Source organism: Colobus angolensis, unplaced genomic scaffold (genome assembly GCF_000951035.1).
Source record: "Colobus angolensis palliatus isolate OR3802 unplaced genomic scaffold, Cang.pa_1.0 Scaffold255, whole genome shotgun sequence".
NCBI classification, from domain to species: domain Eukaryota; kingdom Metazoa; phylum Chordata; class Mammalia; order Primates; family Cercopithecidae; genus Colobus; species Colobus angolensis.
Window position 1 is genome coordinate 5,269,949 of NW_012115766.1, and position 15,910 is coordinate 5,285,858.

At 46.2% G+C, this 15,910-nt stretch overlaps 1 protein-coding gene across 1 annotated transcript in view; it reads left to right on the forward strand.

The window, feature by feature from the left end:
* Positions 1 to 2,479: 2,479 nt before the first annotated feature.
* LOC105515191 overlaps positions 2,480 to 15,910 on the forward strand; it is a 29,882-nt gene continuing 16,451 nt past the window's right edge. Inside the window, exons 1-2 of the mRNA XM_011946944.1 lie at positions 2,480 to 2,626; positions 2,787 to 3,132. Of these exons, the coding sequence (XP_011802334.1) occupies positions 2,480 to 2,626; positions 2,787 to 3,132 (493 nt within the window). The remainder of the gene's footprint in view (positions 2,627 to 2,786; positions 3,133 to 15,910) is intronic.

Genomic DNA, 15,910 nt, shown 5'->3' on the forward strand with positions numbered 1-15,910 from the left:
ACTGATCCTCAGTGACTGTAGCTGATCAGCTCCACACTTGGTTTTTGGAGGAAGGTGAGAACCCAGGCTCCCTCCTGTCTCTCACACTGGTGCTCCAACACCCTTATTCAGTCTCAAATATTAAAGCTGATGGATTTAGCAACAGTGTGCTTCTGAATAGGGCTGAGAAAGAAACCTCAAGAGAATGTTTGTAGCTGATAACAAGAGAGAAGTGTCTGGTTTTGCTAACCAAACAGGAGATGAAATGTTCTTTTGTATGTGAGCAGGAAGCAAGCAGATTGTCTACTTCAATAGCTTTTTATACCCACCAGCCGTGTTGAATTCGATCTTCTCCATCAGTATTATCTGTAAAACCTCTTGCATTAGTGATTTAGTTAGGAGAGTGCTGTAGGCTGTTCTCATTCAAAGGTATTATCTCTTTCGGGGAGAGGACTGGGAGCTATACCTTTATTCCCCATATCTAAGCTAAAATGAAATCAGGAACAAACCCTTGTGACAATTTGTAGCATTTTTGAATTCTTTGTGAGAAAGCTAATGCAACTAACAAAGAAGTCATAGTCAATAAATTGGTGACTCTAATTAAAAGCAACTTTTCAAAAGAGTAGTTGGGAAATGTGGAAGCCCACGTTTACTGCAGCATGGTTTTCACGTAAATCTTAGATTTGACTGTGACTCTATTAACCTTAAATAATTGAGCAACATATTAATATCATTGATTAGCATCTTAGATTATGAAGATTGCTTCAGCTGTCCGTCAAATACCTGTTCTGGCTTTACAGACACAATGTAGATTCATTGCTGGCAGCAGGTTTGGAAAATGTCTCTATGAGTTAAATATATCAAAATGGCATTTGAAAAAATGTATAAGCAAATGAAACCTTTGTACATGGTACTATGCACCACTTTCACCCAGAGTCAAGTGAATGTCTCTCCTGAGAAGCCCTCCTTGGCTTTTCCCTGCCAATAAATGTGCCTTCTCTTCTTTGAGCCGATGGAGGACCCAGCACCCCTCCAGCACTGGAGTGCCGGTCCTGCATTGCAGCCTCTTCAAGTGTCCGCCTCCTTACCACAGTCCAAGCCCTTTAGAAGGCAAAGAGGATGGCTCTCCGTCAGTGTTTTCAGCCCTAACCCAAAGCCTGGCTCCTGCTGAATGCTGCAGAAGGACAATGTTGACAGCTTCTCCTTGAAAGAGGGTGTAGGAGTGACAAGCAGCTCTCAGGTGAGACCAACAGACACTGTGGCTCTGCACCTATGTCCCAGGCTGTGTTCTGGGCTGGGGGACCAGTGAGGAGAAGGATCAGCTGTCAGTTTCCAGCTGTTCTGCGGGATGATGCTGTGGGTTTTAGAGGAGCAGGGGTGTGGGAGGCAGAGAAAGGCGCCAGGGAGAGTGGTGAGGAGAACTGGAAAAATAGAAAGGGCTGGTGAAGCCAGCAGGTAAGCAATGGCTCCGGCAGTCTTCCTTGCCTCTGAACCAGAAGGGATCCAGGGACAGTTAGTGGCTCAAGTCCTGCGGCTCCAGGTGCCCAGACGTGCATTTCCTGTGTGGAGTGGCCGGGGCCTCTCCTTGGTGTGCAGCCCAGAAGTGTGGCAACTTCGGGTTGCCCAACCCTCCTAGGCGGGGAGGTAGTCCAGTCCTTCAGGAAGAGTCGCTGGCTCCGTTCAAGTGCCATCACAGCCCCTTGTATTACGTCCCTCTGACGGGTTCCAATAGGACTATTTTTCAAATCTGCGGTATTTACAGAGACAAGACTGGGCTGCTCCGTGCAGCCCAGGACGATTTCAGCCTTTGAGGTAACGGAGACATAATTGAGGAACAACGTGGAATTAGTGTCATAGCAAATGATCTAGTGCCTCAAGTTAATTTCACCCGGTTGTGGTCAGAGTCACTCATCTTGAGTAGCAAGCTGCCACCAGAAAGATTTCTTTTTCGAGCATTTAGGAAATAAAGTTCAAGTGCTGTGCGCTTCCAAGTTGCAGGAGCAGCTTCACGCCTCAGTTTTTTAAAGGTATCATAATGTTATTCCTTGTTTTGCTTCTAGGAAGCAGAAGATTGAGGAAATGACTTGGGCGGGTGCATCAATGCGGCCGAAAAAGACACGGACACGCTCCCCTGGGACCTGAGCTGTTTCGCAGTCTTTCCAAAGGTGCCAGGCAAGCGTCAGTTCCCCTCGGGCGCTCCAGGTTCAGTACCTTGTGCCGAGGGTCTCTGGTGCCTTCCTAGACTTCTCGGGACAGTTTGACGGGGTCAGAAGCGGCGGGACAGCGCGGGAAGAGCAGGCAAAGGGAGACAGCCGGACTGCGCCTCAGTCCTCGGTGCCAAGAACACCGTCGCGGAGGCGCGGCCAGCTTCCCTTGGATCGGACTTTCCGCCCCTAGGGCCGGGCGGCGGAGCTTCAGCCTTGTCCCTTCCCCAGTTTCGGGCGGCCCCCAGAGCTGAGTAAGCCGGGTGGAGGGAGTCTGCAAGGATTTCCTGAGTGCGATGGGAAGGAGGTGGGGCAAGGGCAAGAGGGCGCGGAGCAAAGACCCTGAACCTGCCGGGGCCGCGCTCCCGGGCCCGCGTCGCCAGCACCTCCCCACGCGCGCTCGGCCCCGGGCCACCCGCCCTCGTCGGCCCCCGCCCCTCTCCGTAGCCGCAGGGAAGCGAGCTTGGGAGGAAGAAGAGGGTAGGTGGGGAGGCGGATGAGGGGTGGGGGACCCCTTGACGTCACCAGAAGGAGGTGCCGGGGTAGGAAGTGGGCTGGGGAAAGGTTATAAATCGCCCCCGCCCTCGGCTCCTCTTCATCGAGGTCCGCGGGAGGCTCGGAGCGCGCCAGGCGGACACTCCACTCCGCTCCTCCCAAGCAGCGGCGGCGGCTCGGAGCGGGCTCCGGGATTCAGGCGCAGCGGCCAGCGGGCGCCTGGCGGCGAGGATTACCCGGGGAAGTGGTTGTCTCCTGGCTGGAGCCGCGAGACGGGCGCTCGGGGCGCGGGTCCGGCGGCGGCGGAGAACGGGAGGAAGGACTTGGGCGGCCAGGTCGTTGGCCGCGGGGAGCGCGGGCACCGGGCGAGCAGGCCGCGTCGCACTCACCATGGTCTTCTGCTGGGACACCGGGGTCCTGCTGTGCGCGCTGCTAGGCTGTCTGCTTCTCACAGGTGAGGCGCGGCCGGGGGCCAGGGCCTGAGGCGGGCTGCGATGGGGCGGCCGGAGGGCAGAGCCTCCGAGGCCAGGGCGGGGTGCACGCGGGGAGACAGGGCTGCAGCCCGGAGAAGCTGGCTACGGCGAGAACCTGGGACACTAGTTGCAGCGGGCACGATTGGGGCCGCTGCGCCCTTTTTCCGAGGGAGCGCCTCGGGGAGTGGCTGGCCTGGACCCGCGAGCATCAGAACTTAGACGGGGTCCGCACTGGGGCTGTCCGTTTGCGACAGGGTTGCCGATCCCTTATCCAGCTGTCGGGTTGGGGTCTCACTGCCGAGACACTAGGGCACTAGGAGCCCCACGCACCTGGACCTGCCTGGCACCCAGAGCCCGCTCCCAGACGGCCTGGCGCAGATACGCGGGGTCGCCGGGAGCCGGGAGCAGAGGCTCCTGAATGCCTGCCAGGCTGCCCGGGGCGTTGGTGATATTGGGCACTGGCCGCGACCTCGCGCCACGAGAGTGAAGGAGGGGAGCCGATTTGGAGGAGACGCGTGCCTGCGGGGAGCAGGAGGAACTCAGGAGAGGGCCAGCGCCGGCATCTCATGACCCGCTTGGGCCCCTGAGCAGGACTGTCCCGGGGAACGCGCGGTGAGCGCCCGCTCCTCCCAGCCGCGCGCGGACCGCGGAGTCCCAGTGCGCTGCGCTCAGCCACCCGGGTGGGGCCTCTGCCGGGAGCAGGCGGGGTGCGCGGTCCAGCCCGTGTCGCCGACATCAGCGACCCTGACCGACGAGGGCAGCCCAGGGCCCACATACTGTTAAGTTACTGACTTACAAGCCTAGCCTTTAAAATCCCAGCGAAGAGAGGGCGGGCGATTTTGACCAAACGATGCGGTTTGAGGAATCGGTGAGGTCCGCCCGCCACCTAAGTCAGCCTTCGCTGGGCGTTTGGGAGACGGGCGGTGGAACCGTCAGGGGCTGGGGGTTTTACCAGCAGTTAGACTGCCGCCATCGAGGGGTCAAAGCCCCAAGGAACTTGAGGGTTCGGACTCGCAGTCTCTGCTCAGTGGGGCTGAGTGGCGGAGCCTTGTGCCTCGTTCCCCTGGGCGCAGAGAGCCAGATTTCGGAGCGCCTTTCTTTTAAGCATCGTGGAGAAAAGGTAAAATATGAAATAAAATACAGTAGTATAAAATAAATCATTGCAATGATTCCCGGGAGGAAAAGTCAATAAGATGGAGCATATTAAAACCACCACCACCACAACAAAAAAAAGCTTGTTAAACCCAAAAAGCAGTAATAGTTAAATATTCTTTCTCAGTGGGAAGACTAACTAGACCGTCAGTTTCCAAGTAACAAGTAATAGTTCCAATTAGATTGGTGAAACTACTAAACGCGGAGACAGGGCGAAGTAGTAACTTCTGAGAACTCACTGTAGGTTGGGAAAGATGCTAACATAACCATATTAAATAAAATGTTGTATTTTCTATTTCACAAATACATTTTTTGTTTTGAAAAGTCACTTGTATTAAAATACAATTGCTTAGAGAATTTAAATACCTCACTCGACTATTATGTAAAGATAACTCTAGGTAAATTACATGAATCTAAAATTATGGAGGGAAAAGTATGTGATTTATTAGTTTTTCTACTTCACATAGATATATCTTTATTTCAAAAACATGCTGACTTTAGTGAAGCATCGTTTTGTTTGTAATTGGGACCAGCTTAGATCGGTGGAAACTTTACAGAAACATGAGTGGGATCCTCTTGTGATTTTTCTTAGATTATAATTTACTGAAATGGGGCAGCAGTTTTCGAACTCTGATTTTTTTTTTATTTGCACTTTTTTGGAAGAAAGGACTAACATTGGCAAGGTGAGAACCTCTTTACCTGACAGTTAACAGAATACTCTGTTAGCTCATGTTAGCTCAGTCTGCAGCATGGGTGCTTTTGAAAATCCATAGTTTCTCTGTCTGGTTAACAAGCATCTCACAGTAAAACAATCAGCTACCACCTACTTTACAAATCGCATCAGGGCTTTCATGCTCAACTGAGGGGCTGCATATCCGGGAAGCAATGTCTAGTAAGAAGCCACATTTCCGCCCTGCAGTGTTCTCTTGCATCATTATGAACCTGGGTCTGCTTTCCTTCAGGTGCTATGTAATCTTTGAATACTTATCAGCTATTAATATTGTGTGTGTGTGCATGCCTGGTGTGCACATGCATTGAGATGTAAAATAACCAGAAGCTCAGTAATACAAAAAGATAATGCCTTTCCCCTCTAAAGAGTTTATTTACCTCTTCTAGATCTTGTGGGAAATAAAAAGATGCTAATAATTCAGATACTTGCAAGTCCTCTCTATTGCTCTTTCTCTGTAAAGGATACCAGTACTCTTTCTCCAGCTCTGAGTCTCATTTCCTACTTTTAAGGTATCACAGCCTGGATGAAAGCTACACATCTTTTTCTTTGTCCTCATTTCTCTTGAGTTCTCGAACAGCTAACATTTACAATTTACTGTAACTAAGTGGAAATACTGAAATCGTGAATTTTGTGAAGGAAGTCCACATTAATAATATTAATGTGTACATGAAAATACCTATTTCAAATTGAATGTAATAAATCTCTTAAAGTTAATTTTTTGTAAAAATTTTTGTTGTTTTCTCCAAGGTTTTATGAAGCTGCAATTTTTTTTTGGTCTAAATTGCATATTCGAAATACTAATTATTTAGGAGCTTTGGCAGCCTACATAGTTTTCCAACTTTTACATCATGTTACAAATGAACTGTAGGTGACTACTTACTCCAGTTTCGCAAATATTTTTACTTTATATTTTAGCACTTTGTTCCATTTTTTTAATTTCCCTGTTGGAAATTCTATAATAGGCTATCTGGTTTCTTTTCTAATGATCACCAAATGGGTACTTTGCTTTCGTATGTAAAATGAAGACGTTAGAATAGGTGGTTGATTTCTAAGGCCCTTTTCTGACTCCAAAATTCAATTAATGATTCCAAGAAATGGCCTGAACACTGTGTCTGTCTTTCTCTTTTTCTCTTCCCCACCTTATTTATATTTGTATGTAGAGTGAATGAGAAACCATATGATGCTGGAGCTGTTAGGATGAACTGGGTTTCCCCTGCTAATCACATTAAACTTTCTTTTTCTCAAGTAGTATGTACCTAAACAGCCTGTCAGTTTGGCCTTGTGCAGGCTGTTTTGCAAGAGATGGGCTGGTAGAGGATGCCTGAGCCAGCAGTCATCTTTATCTTGGGCTTTTTTTACTAGTAGAATGTATCTCTATAGGGTAGATGCTCCCTCAAAACTCTAGTTGCATTAACTCTTCTAAGGATAGCAGTCATTTTAAACCCCTATTTATTTCTTGAATTTTAAAAACACTTATTTGCTTCAAAATGGCTTTATTCTTTTTTAAAAAATTCCAGATTTTAACAGGGATACTAAACTCCTTATTTAAGATTGAGCCTACTTTACATGACTTTTAAGAAACAAACTAATTACTTTGTTCTTTCCAAAAATGATCGAGACATTTATAAATCTACCCCAAACTTGTTTAATATGGAAGTTGAAAGTGATGTGTTACAAAGAAATGGTTTCATATTGACCAAAATAATGTAATGTCCTTGAGGAAGATTATGCAGCCTGTTGCGCTCTACACAGCAGAGTTATGGCTGATGTTTGACCTGGCTTGGGCAGTTGGGCAAGACAAGAACAAATAACAGAGTAAGTAGCTTCTGTAGTGCTTTAAACTGAGATGTGTCTGTGGGTGGGGATAAGAATGGAGAGAAAGCGAGAGAAGCTATCTTGGCACGTGAATGTTAAAAGCAAAGTCTGCTGGTGTTAGTAGAGACCAGGAGTGTCCAGTTCTTGGTTTGGATCTCACAGTTAGGGGTGTGTTGGGTATTAAGTAAATATCATCATTTTCAGTGCGTTTGTCATTGCAGGTAGGGGAGGAAGGGCATCTGAAGTCATATCAGACATTTTTTTTTAAGTAAAAATATATTACTCTGAGTAGTTAAAAGCATAGACCATCTGCTGCATTTGGTTTAAGCAATTTGGTAGAACCGAACAGTCCATTCTGCTCCATTGGCCTTCATCTACAGGAGAGGCTTGTAAGAAATGACAAGATCTCCTGCCAGATGCTTTCCAGGATCACTGGTGGTTCCTCGCACTCTTGGGTGCTGTGGAAATTGCATGCTGCTGATTAAATTGCTGGATTTTGAGGGAGGGGAAGGAAATGGGAGGAATGGGGTATTTGAGGGAGGGCTTGAAAAGAAAGCCTCTGACTTAGCTCACGGGGCTGCAGGGGGGTTCATTAAGGAAACAGTTGCATTGAGTCTGCTGAAGATAGTGGACTAGATTTCCTGCATTGCCGCTGGGGCGGATGTGGGGAGATGTCAAGAATTCCTGGGGATTTCCCATCCGTCTTGGTAAAGCTGGATGCCTGAAAGCCATTTCTGATTGCTGCTCCTTTCCTCAGTTTTGAGCTCTTTGAGGGATTTGATCTTGTCTCACAGACACACACGCACGTTGTAAAAGCTAGATGGAACCTCATAGACCCCATCTACTCAGGCCAGAGATGGGAAAACCGGCCCAGAGGAGGCCAGTGCTGTTTTTCAAGGTCAACAGCTGGCTAGTGGCAGGCCCAGGAACAGAACCTGATGTTCCTGCTTACAGACAACATCTCTTCTTCACTGGTGTATTTCCTCTTCCCCAAAGGGAAGACAGATGTTCAAATATTTATTGACTAACATTATTACAGTGCTAAAATTTCTTTCGAAATGACATCTTTTTAATATGAAGTTTTCTTCTATTTTCTTAAAGCACATAAGGGGTTTAAACTAAGAATCAAAATGATGGCTGCTTAGTAGCACGCCAAGAGATTTGATGAGAAGATTAACTTTCCTTACGAGCACTTGGCATCCTTTTTCTGAACAGCTGTGGCTTACATACTTGTGGCTTATGGTACTAGCTTTGTCTTTCGCCACTTCTCTCCACACACACACACTGGGTTCCTGCTACACAAACTCTACCCTAGTCAAACACATTACTCCCCCTTCTTCAGAGGCTCCTTCACTTTCATCACTGTGTTCATGCTGCGCGTCTGCCTGCAAGACCTTTTCCCTCCCTCTGTGTCTCCTCCTCCCCTACTTGCAAGATCCAGCCCAGTAATCACCATCTCTGGAGCTCCTCCTTGTAGCTCCCAGACAGCACTTGCCATTTCTTCTGCTCTCCTGTAACCCTGCGGTGTACCCCTCCTCCAGTAATTCTCACTTTGCATTGTTAGGATTTTATGTGTCTGTGTCCTTTCTCTTTGGGAGAGACCCCATGTGTTAGCTGTCAGACCACTGGTACCTAATATAAAGCCTTGTACAGAGACTCTGGGTAAGTGTTGGAACGAATGAGTACATTAATGAATATGTAGCCACACTATCATTTCAAAGAAGCAATCTCAGATACAAATTTATTCCATGAATTTATTCCAGTATAGTAATGTGCTCCTGCCTGCTCATTTCGCCTCATTTATAACGGATTACTTACAGCAACCGTTCTCAACAGATAATATTTGTCCTCTTCAGTGAGCAGTTGAGATGTATGAGATCAGCTATGCTCTTCGACTCTCTGAGAAACCATCTCGTGTCCTCCCCTCCTGTGTGGGCACAGTGCTTCACTGGGGCCTCTGAGCCACCAAAGCCAGGCTCTGGTCACTGCAGAAGTCCTGTCTTAGCCTCTGTTGGTGAGGTGCTAAGCACTTCAGCCTCGTCCTGCAGTGTGTGATGCAATTTTTAGAGAACAGAGTCCTCAGATTTTAGGGTTTGACTTTTTTGCCCTCTCTTAGACTCAAACCCAAATCCTTGGGTGCCGGGCTGAGATGCATACCTGAACGACAGAGGTCTGGCCACAGTCAGAACCAACTCTGTTTTAAAAGGGGCATTGGTTATAGGACCACACTGGTCTGTCTAACTTCCTCTTTCTTTAGGATGAGGTCTCCTCAGTGCTTCATGTAAATGGGTTCCTGGCAGGACCACCCTACTAGGTGTTAGACATATTCTTAAAAATTGGAATCCCATGGCTTGGGCTCAAACTGGTGCCTCCCTATCCTCAGCCCCATCCCGGCCCATGCTGCGCATGCCCACACCGTACTCCAAAACATGCTTCTCACTGTGTGCTCCGAGGTCCAGAAACACCAGCATCCCCTGGGAACTTGATGACTCAGAGCCTCTACTTTAATAAAATCCCCACGTGTGTGTTTGTTTTTTTCATTAAAAATCGAGAAGCTTTAATTTTAGTAAAGGATCCAAAGTCAGTTCTGGTGTCAGGGTTCATTTCGTTTTATTTTTATTTATTTATTTTTTGAGACAGTCTTGCTCTGCCGCCCAGGCTGGAGTGCGGTGGTGCAATCCTGGCTCACTGCCACCTCCACCTCCCAGGTTCAAATGATTCTTGTGCCTCAGCCTCCCAAGTAGCTGGGATTACAGGCATGTGCCCCATGCCTGGCTAATTTTTTTGTATTTTTAGTAGAGACGGGGTTTTGCCACGTTGGCCAGGCTGGTCTTGAACTCATGGCCTCAAGTGATCCACCCGCCTCGACCTCCCAAAGTGCTGAGATTACAGGCATGAGCCACCACGCCTGGTCCCATTTCCTCTTCACTAATACCCTAGTGATAAACTTTGACATGTGTGACTAAGGGACTAGACCTGGGCCAGCCAGGAATCTCTCTCTTCTGGTTCCCATGTGGGTCTCGTGCCGCCTTCTGCTGGGACATCTGTGTCCTCCTCCGAAATTCTTTACAAAATCTTGTACTTGGCTTAGACTTGTAATCAAAGTAAACAGAGGATGTGGTCTTGAAGAATACCATGGTTAACCAAATCATGGGTGGCGAGATCAAGGTCCTGGAATATATGGATTTGGTGGAAAATAGTAAAGATGCAATTAAATAGCCAGGTTTTAACCATAAGGTTCTACGAGGCTTTTGCTTCTGAAAGAAAATGACTTGGTGGCAAAAAACCAGCAGTGGTAAATATCCTGCAGAATTTTTGGTTGTCAGGGAGGTGTCATTGTCTTGCTGCATTGTGCTGCTGCCCATCACACATTTCATGTGCCTCTTACTGGCTTGAAATTGAATGTATTTGCACTTACATTCTTCCTTGTCATCATTGCCAGTCTTGACAAATGCTTTTACCTTTTCACAGATTATCACAGTGCTCGCAGGCACTTTTTCTCAGCCTGGGCTTCTATCCTTCTGTTTAATGGGTGGGGCACAAATGGATTTCCTCTCAAGCCACAGAACCACCCATGTGGTCTACACAGGCAGAGCTACAACAATTATCAGATTCTTTTGTTAAAAGAGGCCTGAGGTGAACCTAGCGTAAATGAAAAGCCTTGGCTGTTACTATACACAAATATAAAACCACTTAAACTCAAGGCAACCTTTAGCAAAACCCTAATTAGGAATTAGTCTGCCAAGTGATTTCTATGAAAGCCTTTGCCTCTCTCTGGGGCCACGGTCCCCAGCCTGGGCTCTACATTAGAATACTCTGGAGAGCCTTTAAAACTCCTCGGGTCTTGGCTGTACCCCTGACCAATTTAATCATGAACTCCTTAGAGGGACCTAGGTATAGGTCATTTTAAAGCCCCTGGGTGATTCCAATGGACAGCTGAGGTTAAGAATCTCAAATTTCATCACACATTAGAATCACCTGGTGGGATTGCAAAACTAGCTGGCTGGGCCCCACCCCAGAGTTTCTCATTCAGTAGGCTTGGGGTAGGGCCAAGAATTTGCTTTTCTAACAAGTTCCCAGGGGATGCTTTTGTGCCTGGTCCAGAGATCATACTTGGAGAACCTCTGCCCAGGGGCTAGTTTGAGAGGCCTGGCCACATGGAAGGCACCTGCCCAAATGCCAATCTGTAAAAGGCACTAAACCATCACTAGACATACGACAAGGTGGAAGAAACGATGAGAATTCCTGCCAGGAAGAGTATGTGTTGGTGGAGTATGCAAGAAAGAATATTTAGAGCAAATGCCAGGGCATTGAATCAGTGAGTCTAGATTAAATTGCCTTCTGAGGAGAGGGGGACTGTGTTGCCGAGTGAGGTAGGTACGTTAGCGGCAGAAGTGAATTGCTGGTCTAGACTAACAATAGTCCTCCTTCTCTGCCTTATGCTGTGGAGCGCTCAGTCTTTCCTCTATGTAAATATTGGCAAACACCATACTGTTGGCCTGTCCCGGGCACCCCCATGCCTTGGTCCAGCCCTGGTTTTCTCCAGTACGCCTGCAAAATTGCCTCTCCAACCGGGCCTCCGTATCTGCATTTCCGGGGCTGGGATCAGTATGGCTCCCACTTGGGTGGCTGAATTCGACCCGTTGGGGCAGGGTGGCCTCCTGACTTTCATGATGTGCCAGGGTTCTGTCCCCACGGTTGTGAAAAGCTACTGCTGGCTGGAGACAGAGCTGGCCTCCTATTGTGTGAAACCACGTCCTGGGACACTTCTTCTGACACACCAAGAATTCAAGCTGCTTCCCCCTTCCTGGGGGCATCCAAGGTAACGTGTAGAGCATTTAATTCTTAATATTGCATGAGCTCCACTTTGGCCCTTTTATTTTCAAATACAGAAAGAGCATACACTTGAAGGACCACACAGTCACTATTTCTACAGGGCTGAGGCACAATCGCCACTTGGATCCGCCATCTATCGGTACATAACAAGATGTGCCAAAACGTAGTCACCCACCAGGACAGTGCATTATGCTTCATGATTCTTTTAGACCTTTGGGCTAGCCTCAGCTGAGTAGTTTTCCTTCGAGTCTCACCTGGCTGTCTCATGCATCTCTAGTCCCTGGCATTTCAACTGGGTCCTTGGTGCTGGGCCTCCCTGTTCATGAGATCTTTCCTCATTCAGTAGCCTGGCCCGGGGCTTCCTTTTCCTGGGGGCAGCGGTGTTGCAAGAGTGTAATGGTGGAAGCTGCAAGGCATATTGAGGCTTAGGTTTTGGAACTCCTACAACACTGCTCTACCACATTCTATAGGTCAAAGCAAGCCCCGCTCAGATGCGAGGGGTGGGAAGCAGATGCCCCTCTGTGTGGAGAGGAGCACAGCCTCACCAATGGACCACACCACTGTTTCACACTTCATGTTTGCTTTTCAGTCTAGCTCTTAGGCTGGAGTTTGGCCAAGAAAATACAGTAAATAACTTATAATAGTAAATAACAATAAATACTACATAATACCTTTGACCCTTCTAAACAGTATCTGAGAGAGAGTTAAAGGAAACAACAGGCCCCAGAGTAGAGCTTTCTGTTCATACGTCATATTTTGTTTTGGGTACCTGGCAGGCATGCTGGGCAGCAGCCTCTGATGACTAACATGACACCAGCAAGGGAGGACAGCTGACCCCAAGATTCTGAGTGCAGGCAGCGCTGCAGCTTCTTGGAGCTCCTATCATAGAGGCCCTGATTTAGCACCTTTTTCTGAAGGTGCAGAGACTGCAGGGACAGATATGCTTTTGGGGAGGGAGAAAGGAGGCAACCAAGCCCTACTGACTTTATAATCAATTATAAAGTCAATTACAATATACTGATTGTATAATCAATATATGTATTGATTGATATATATTATTTTACTCAGTCCTGAGAGGTACGGTCCTCTTAACCATGCAAAAACTGATGCTTAGGTAAATTAAATACTTTCCCTAAGACCACAGAAGTGGTAAGTAAACCTGGAATTATTTGAATCTGAGTCTATCAGACTTGCAAACCCGACATTTAGGGCTCCCCCTGCCATGCCTTCGAACCTAAATGAAAAGAGAAGGAAAAAGCATCAAGGGGAGTGTGCTAGTCTTTCCCTCCTTCTATCCTTGGAGTTTGGCCATCTCCAAAGAATGTGAGAAGCCACTGCTACTCCAGCTTCAAGTGGCCTTGGGAGATTCCACTGCTGTATGTGGCAGACACTGTTCACATCTCCAATAAGACAGAATTTTAATCATGTGGGTTTTCTTATCATAAGCATTCGAGGACCGCCCAAAAAACTTAAAGCCAGAAAAGGAGCCCCAAAGCCATCAAGGACATGATTTTATGTGGATTTCCAAACTGCTTTCCCGGATATGACTTTAAACCAGTTCAGATGACAAAGAACAGCATGAGACCCGCACTTTATTCTAGAAAAACTCGTATCAGGCAGGTCCTAGGAAAAAGCTGGGACTGCCCTCTCACAGATGGCTTCCAGGAATCCAATGTGGGCTCCTCTGCACCTTTCAGATCCCAGAAAGCTCACAGCTTTTCCAGAATGAAACTGAAGTACCTCAGGGAACGACCTGGAAGTGCGTTTGACCCTGAAGGCAGATGCTACATGAATTGGGTAGGGGAGGACATTAACCGTCCCCAGGGAAGGGAAAGGAGTGTAAGTACTGAACATCTCAGCACAGGGCACTTTCTGTGTTAACTCAATCAGGTCTCTTCCTAGCCATCTACCATGCACACCTGTAACTTTGTTTTATGGAATGAAACCCCAAGACTGAGGAATCCCTGCTGACTTGCTGAGGGCCCCCCATTTATGAAACAGCCAAGCCAAGGTTCAAACCGAGGTCTTTTCAATTTTGAAATCGGGGACTCTTTCCACCAACGTTTACTCAAAATATCTTGAATGATTAAATCTAGGGATTAAAGGAAAAAGGCAAGAGTTTTGTTTTCAGGGTTTAGAATAAAAAACTGTCATATTTGTGAGAAAAGACAACCATCCAAGAGACTTTTTCTCAAACAAAGTGACCTGTCAGTCACTTTGATTGCCCTGTTTGATTGGCAGTTCTTGTATAGTGAGCAACGCTGGGAGCATTTATTTAAGCCCTGTAGCCCCTGTGTCTCTCCCTCCTCCTTAGCATAGGCCTACAAGAAGTCAAGAAGGAGCAAAGAGTGTTTTCCTTCTTCTTTCTTGACCTGTTACTCGGAGAAGGACACTTTTTCAACCAGAATACTGTCATGTTACCAGAATCTGAGAAAAATCCTGTCCTGCCACCTATTGAGGAATTTTATCTTTCACTCCAAAGAAAAAGCTGGAAAGTCTGGTCAAATAGATACATGCTTTAGATGGAAATTATATAGAATGGTGTGTATACTATGTAAAAATATACATGGTGGCCATATATGTAAAAATCCACTGTTGGATTTTTAGGATTGTTTTCTTTCTCCAAGTTGGCATTAGAGAAACTAAAAATGTATGTAAACAGATGGGGAGGCAGGGATATACTAGAGAGGGTTGCAAACAATTTCAAAAGGCAATGTAAACGCTGGCAACAACATTGCATCTATGATTAACGGTATTGTTTTCTTTTTGGGAAACATTGTCTAACTCTCTTTTTCCACTTAATGTCTCCTGCTGGATCAGATTTTTGTTCTCTGCCATTCTTTGAAAATTTTTATGGCTTCAGAATCCTCTCCATAAGGAATTCTGGTACAACTAGAGAAAAATATATGTGTGGAAATTGAGTAATTGCAGTGCCCTGGAATGGACTTTGGGTACTTGTAACTTCTTGAGCGTTAGGAAATATTTGACACACATTGTTGGTGTACAAACTAAAAGTGGTTCAACCACTCACACTTCCATTCCATCCTCTGTCTTCAAAACTGGTCAATGAAAAATACCCTATCAAAGTATTTGCTACACAAAGTTACTTAAAAGGCAAATGTGAAATTCAGGAGACTAACAGGAATGAATTTTCCGGAATTTCTACTTCACTTTAGCCTTTTGGGACTGACATTAAACTTAGTGGTTCTATATCCAGATATATCTTTTCTTAGAGGGAGTAAAATCCTAAACTGTATAGAAATAAAGTTTGCTTGATTGTTGCTATTTCTTAAAGGTGCTTTGTAGTCCAAACCAATGGACATGGGATTGCCTTGCTGGAGTAATTCATTCACCATTTTGGGATAATGTTAAATACAAACTTAGGAGGGGAGGTTTAAGAAATACTCCTCTTCCAGTGATTTGGAGGGCTGTATTTTCTTTTCCTTTTCCTTTTCTTTTCTTTTTTTTTTTTTTTGAGATGGAGTTTCACTTTTGTTGTCCAGGCTGGACTGCAATGGCATGATCTCGGCTCACCACAACCTCCACCTCTCGGGTTCAGGCAATTCTCCTGCCTCAGCCTCCCGAGTAGCTGGGATTACAGGGATGCACCACCATGCCTGGCTAATATTGTATTTTTAGTAGAGACGGGATTTCTCCATGTTGGTCAGGCTGGTCTCAAACTCGTGCCCGTCTCGGCCTCCCAAAGTGCTGGGATTACAGGAGTGAGCCACCACACCTGGCGAGGGCTGTATTTTCTCCCACAATCTCATGAGGAAAAACATGAGTCATATTAAATTTAATTTTACTGATCCCAATTTTATAGCCAGTCATTATTCTAGATTCATACCCAGTTTCCAAGCTGAGTTCAGGCATGTGTAGAAGACTTTTATTTTATAACATTTTAATACATTCATTTAAAGATGCTCAAGGGATTATCATGAAGTAATCCGTTATATTTTATTTTGAGGTATAGATATGGTCGTATTCATTGTGTTACATGTTCACCATTGAATAAGTGTTCTTATTTTTTAATTTAGCTGAATTTTACTAAGATATATCACTTATGTTGGTGAAGAATGTGTGACTTCCTATACTAAAAGATGGGGTCTTTAAAAACACAGTGTACATAGTTTGCAGGAGATCTCTATTTGTTGACTTAGCTTATCTTCCATATTTCTTAGTATTCACCTATTCTACTTCTTTTTTTTTTTTTTGAGACGGAGTCT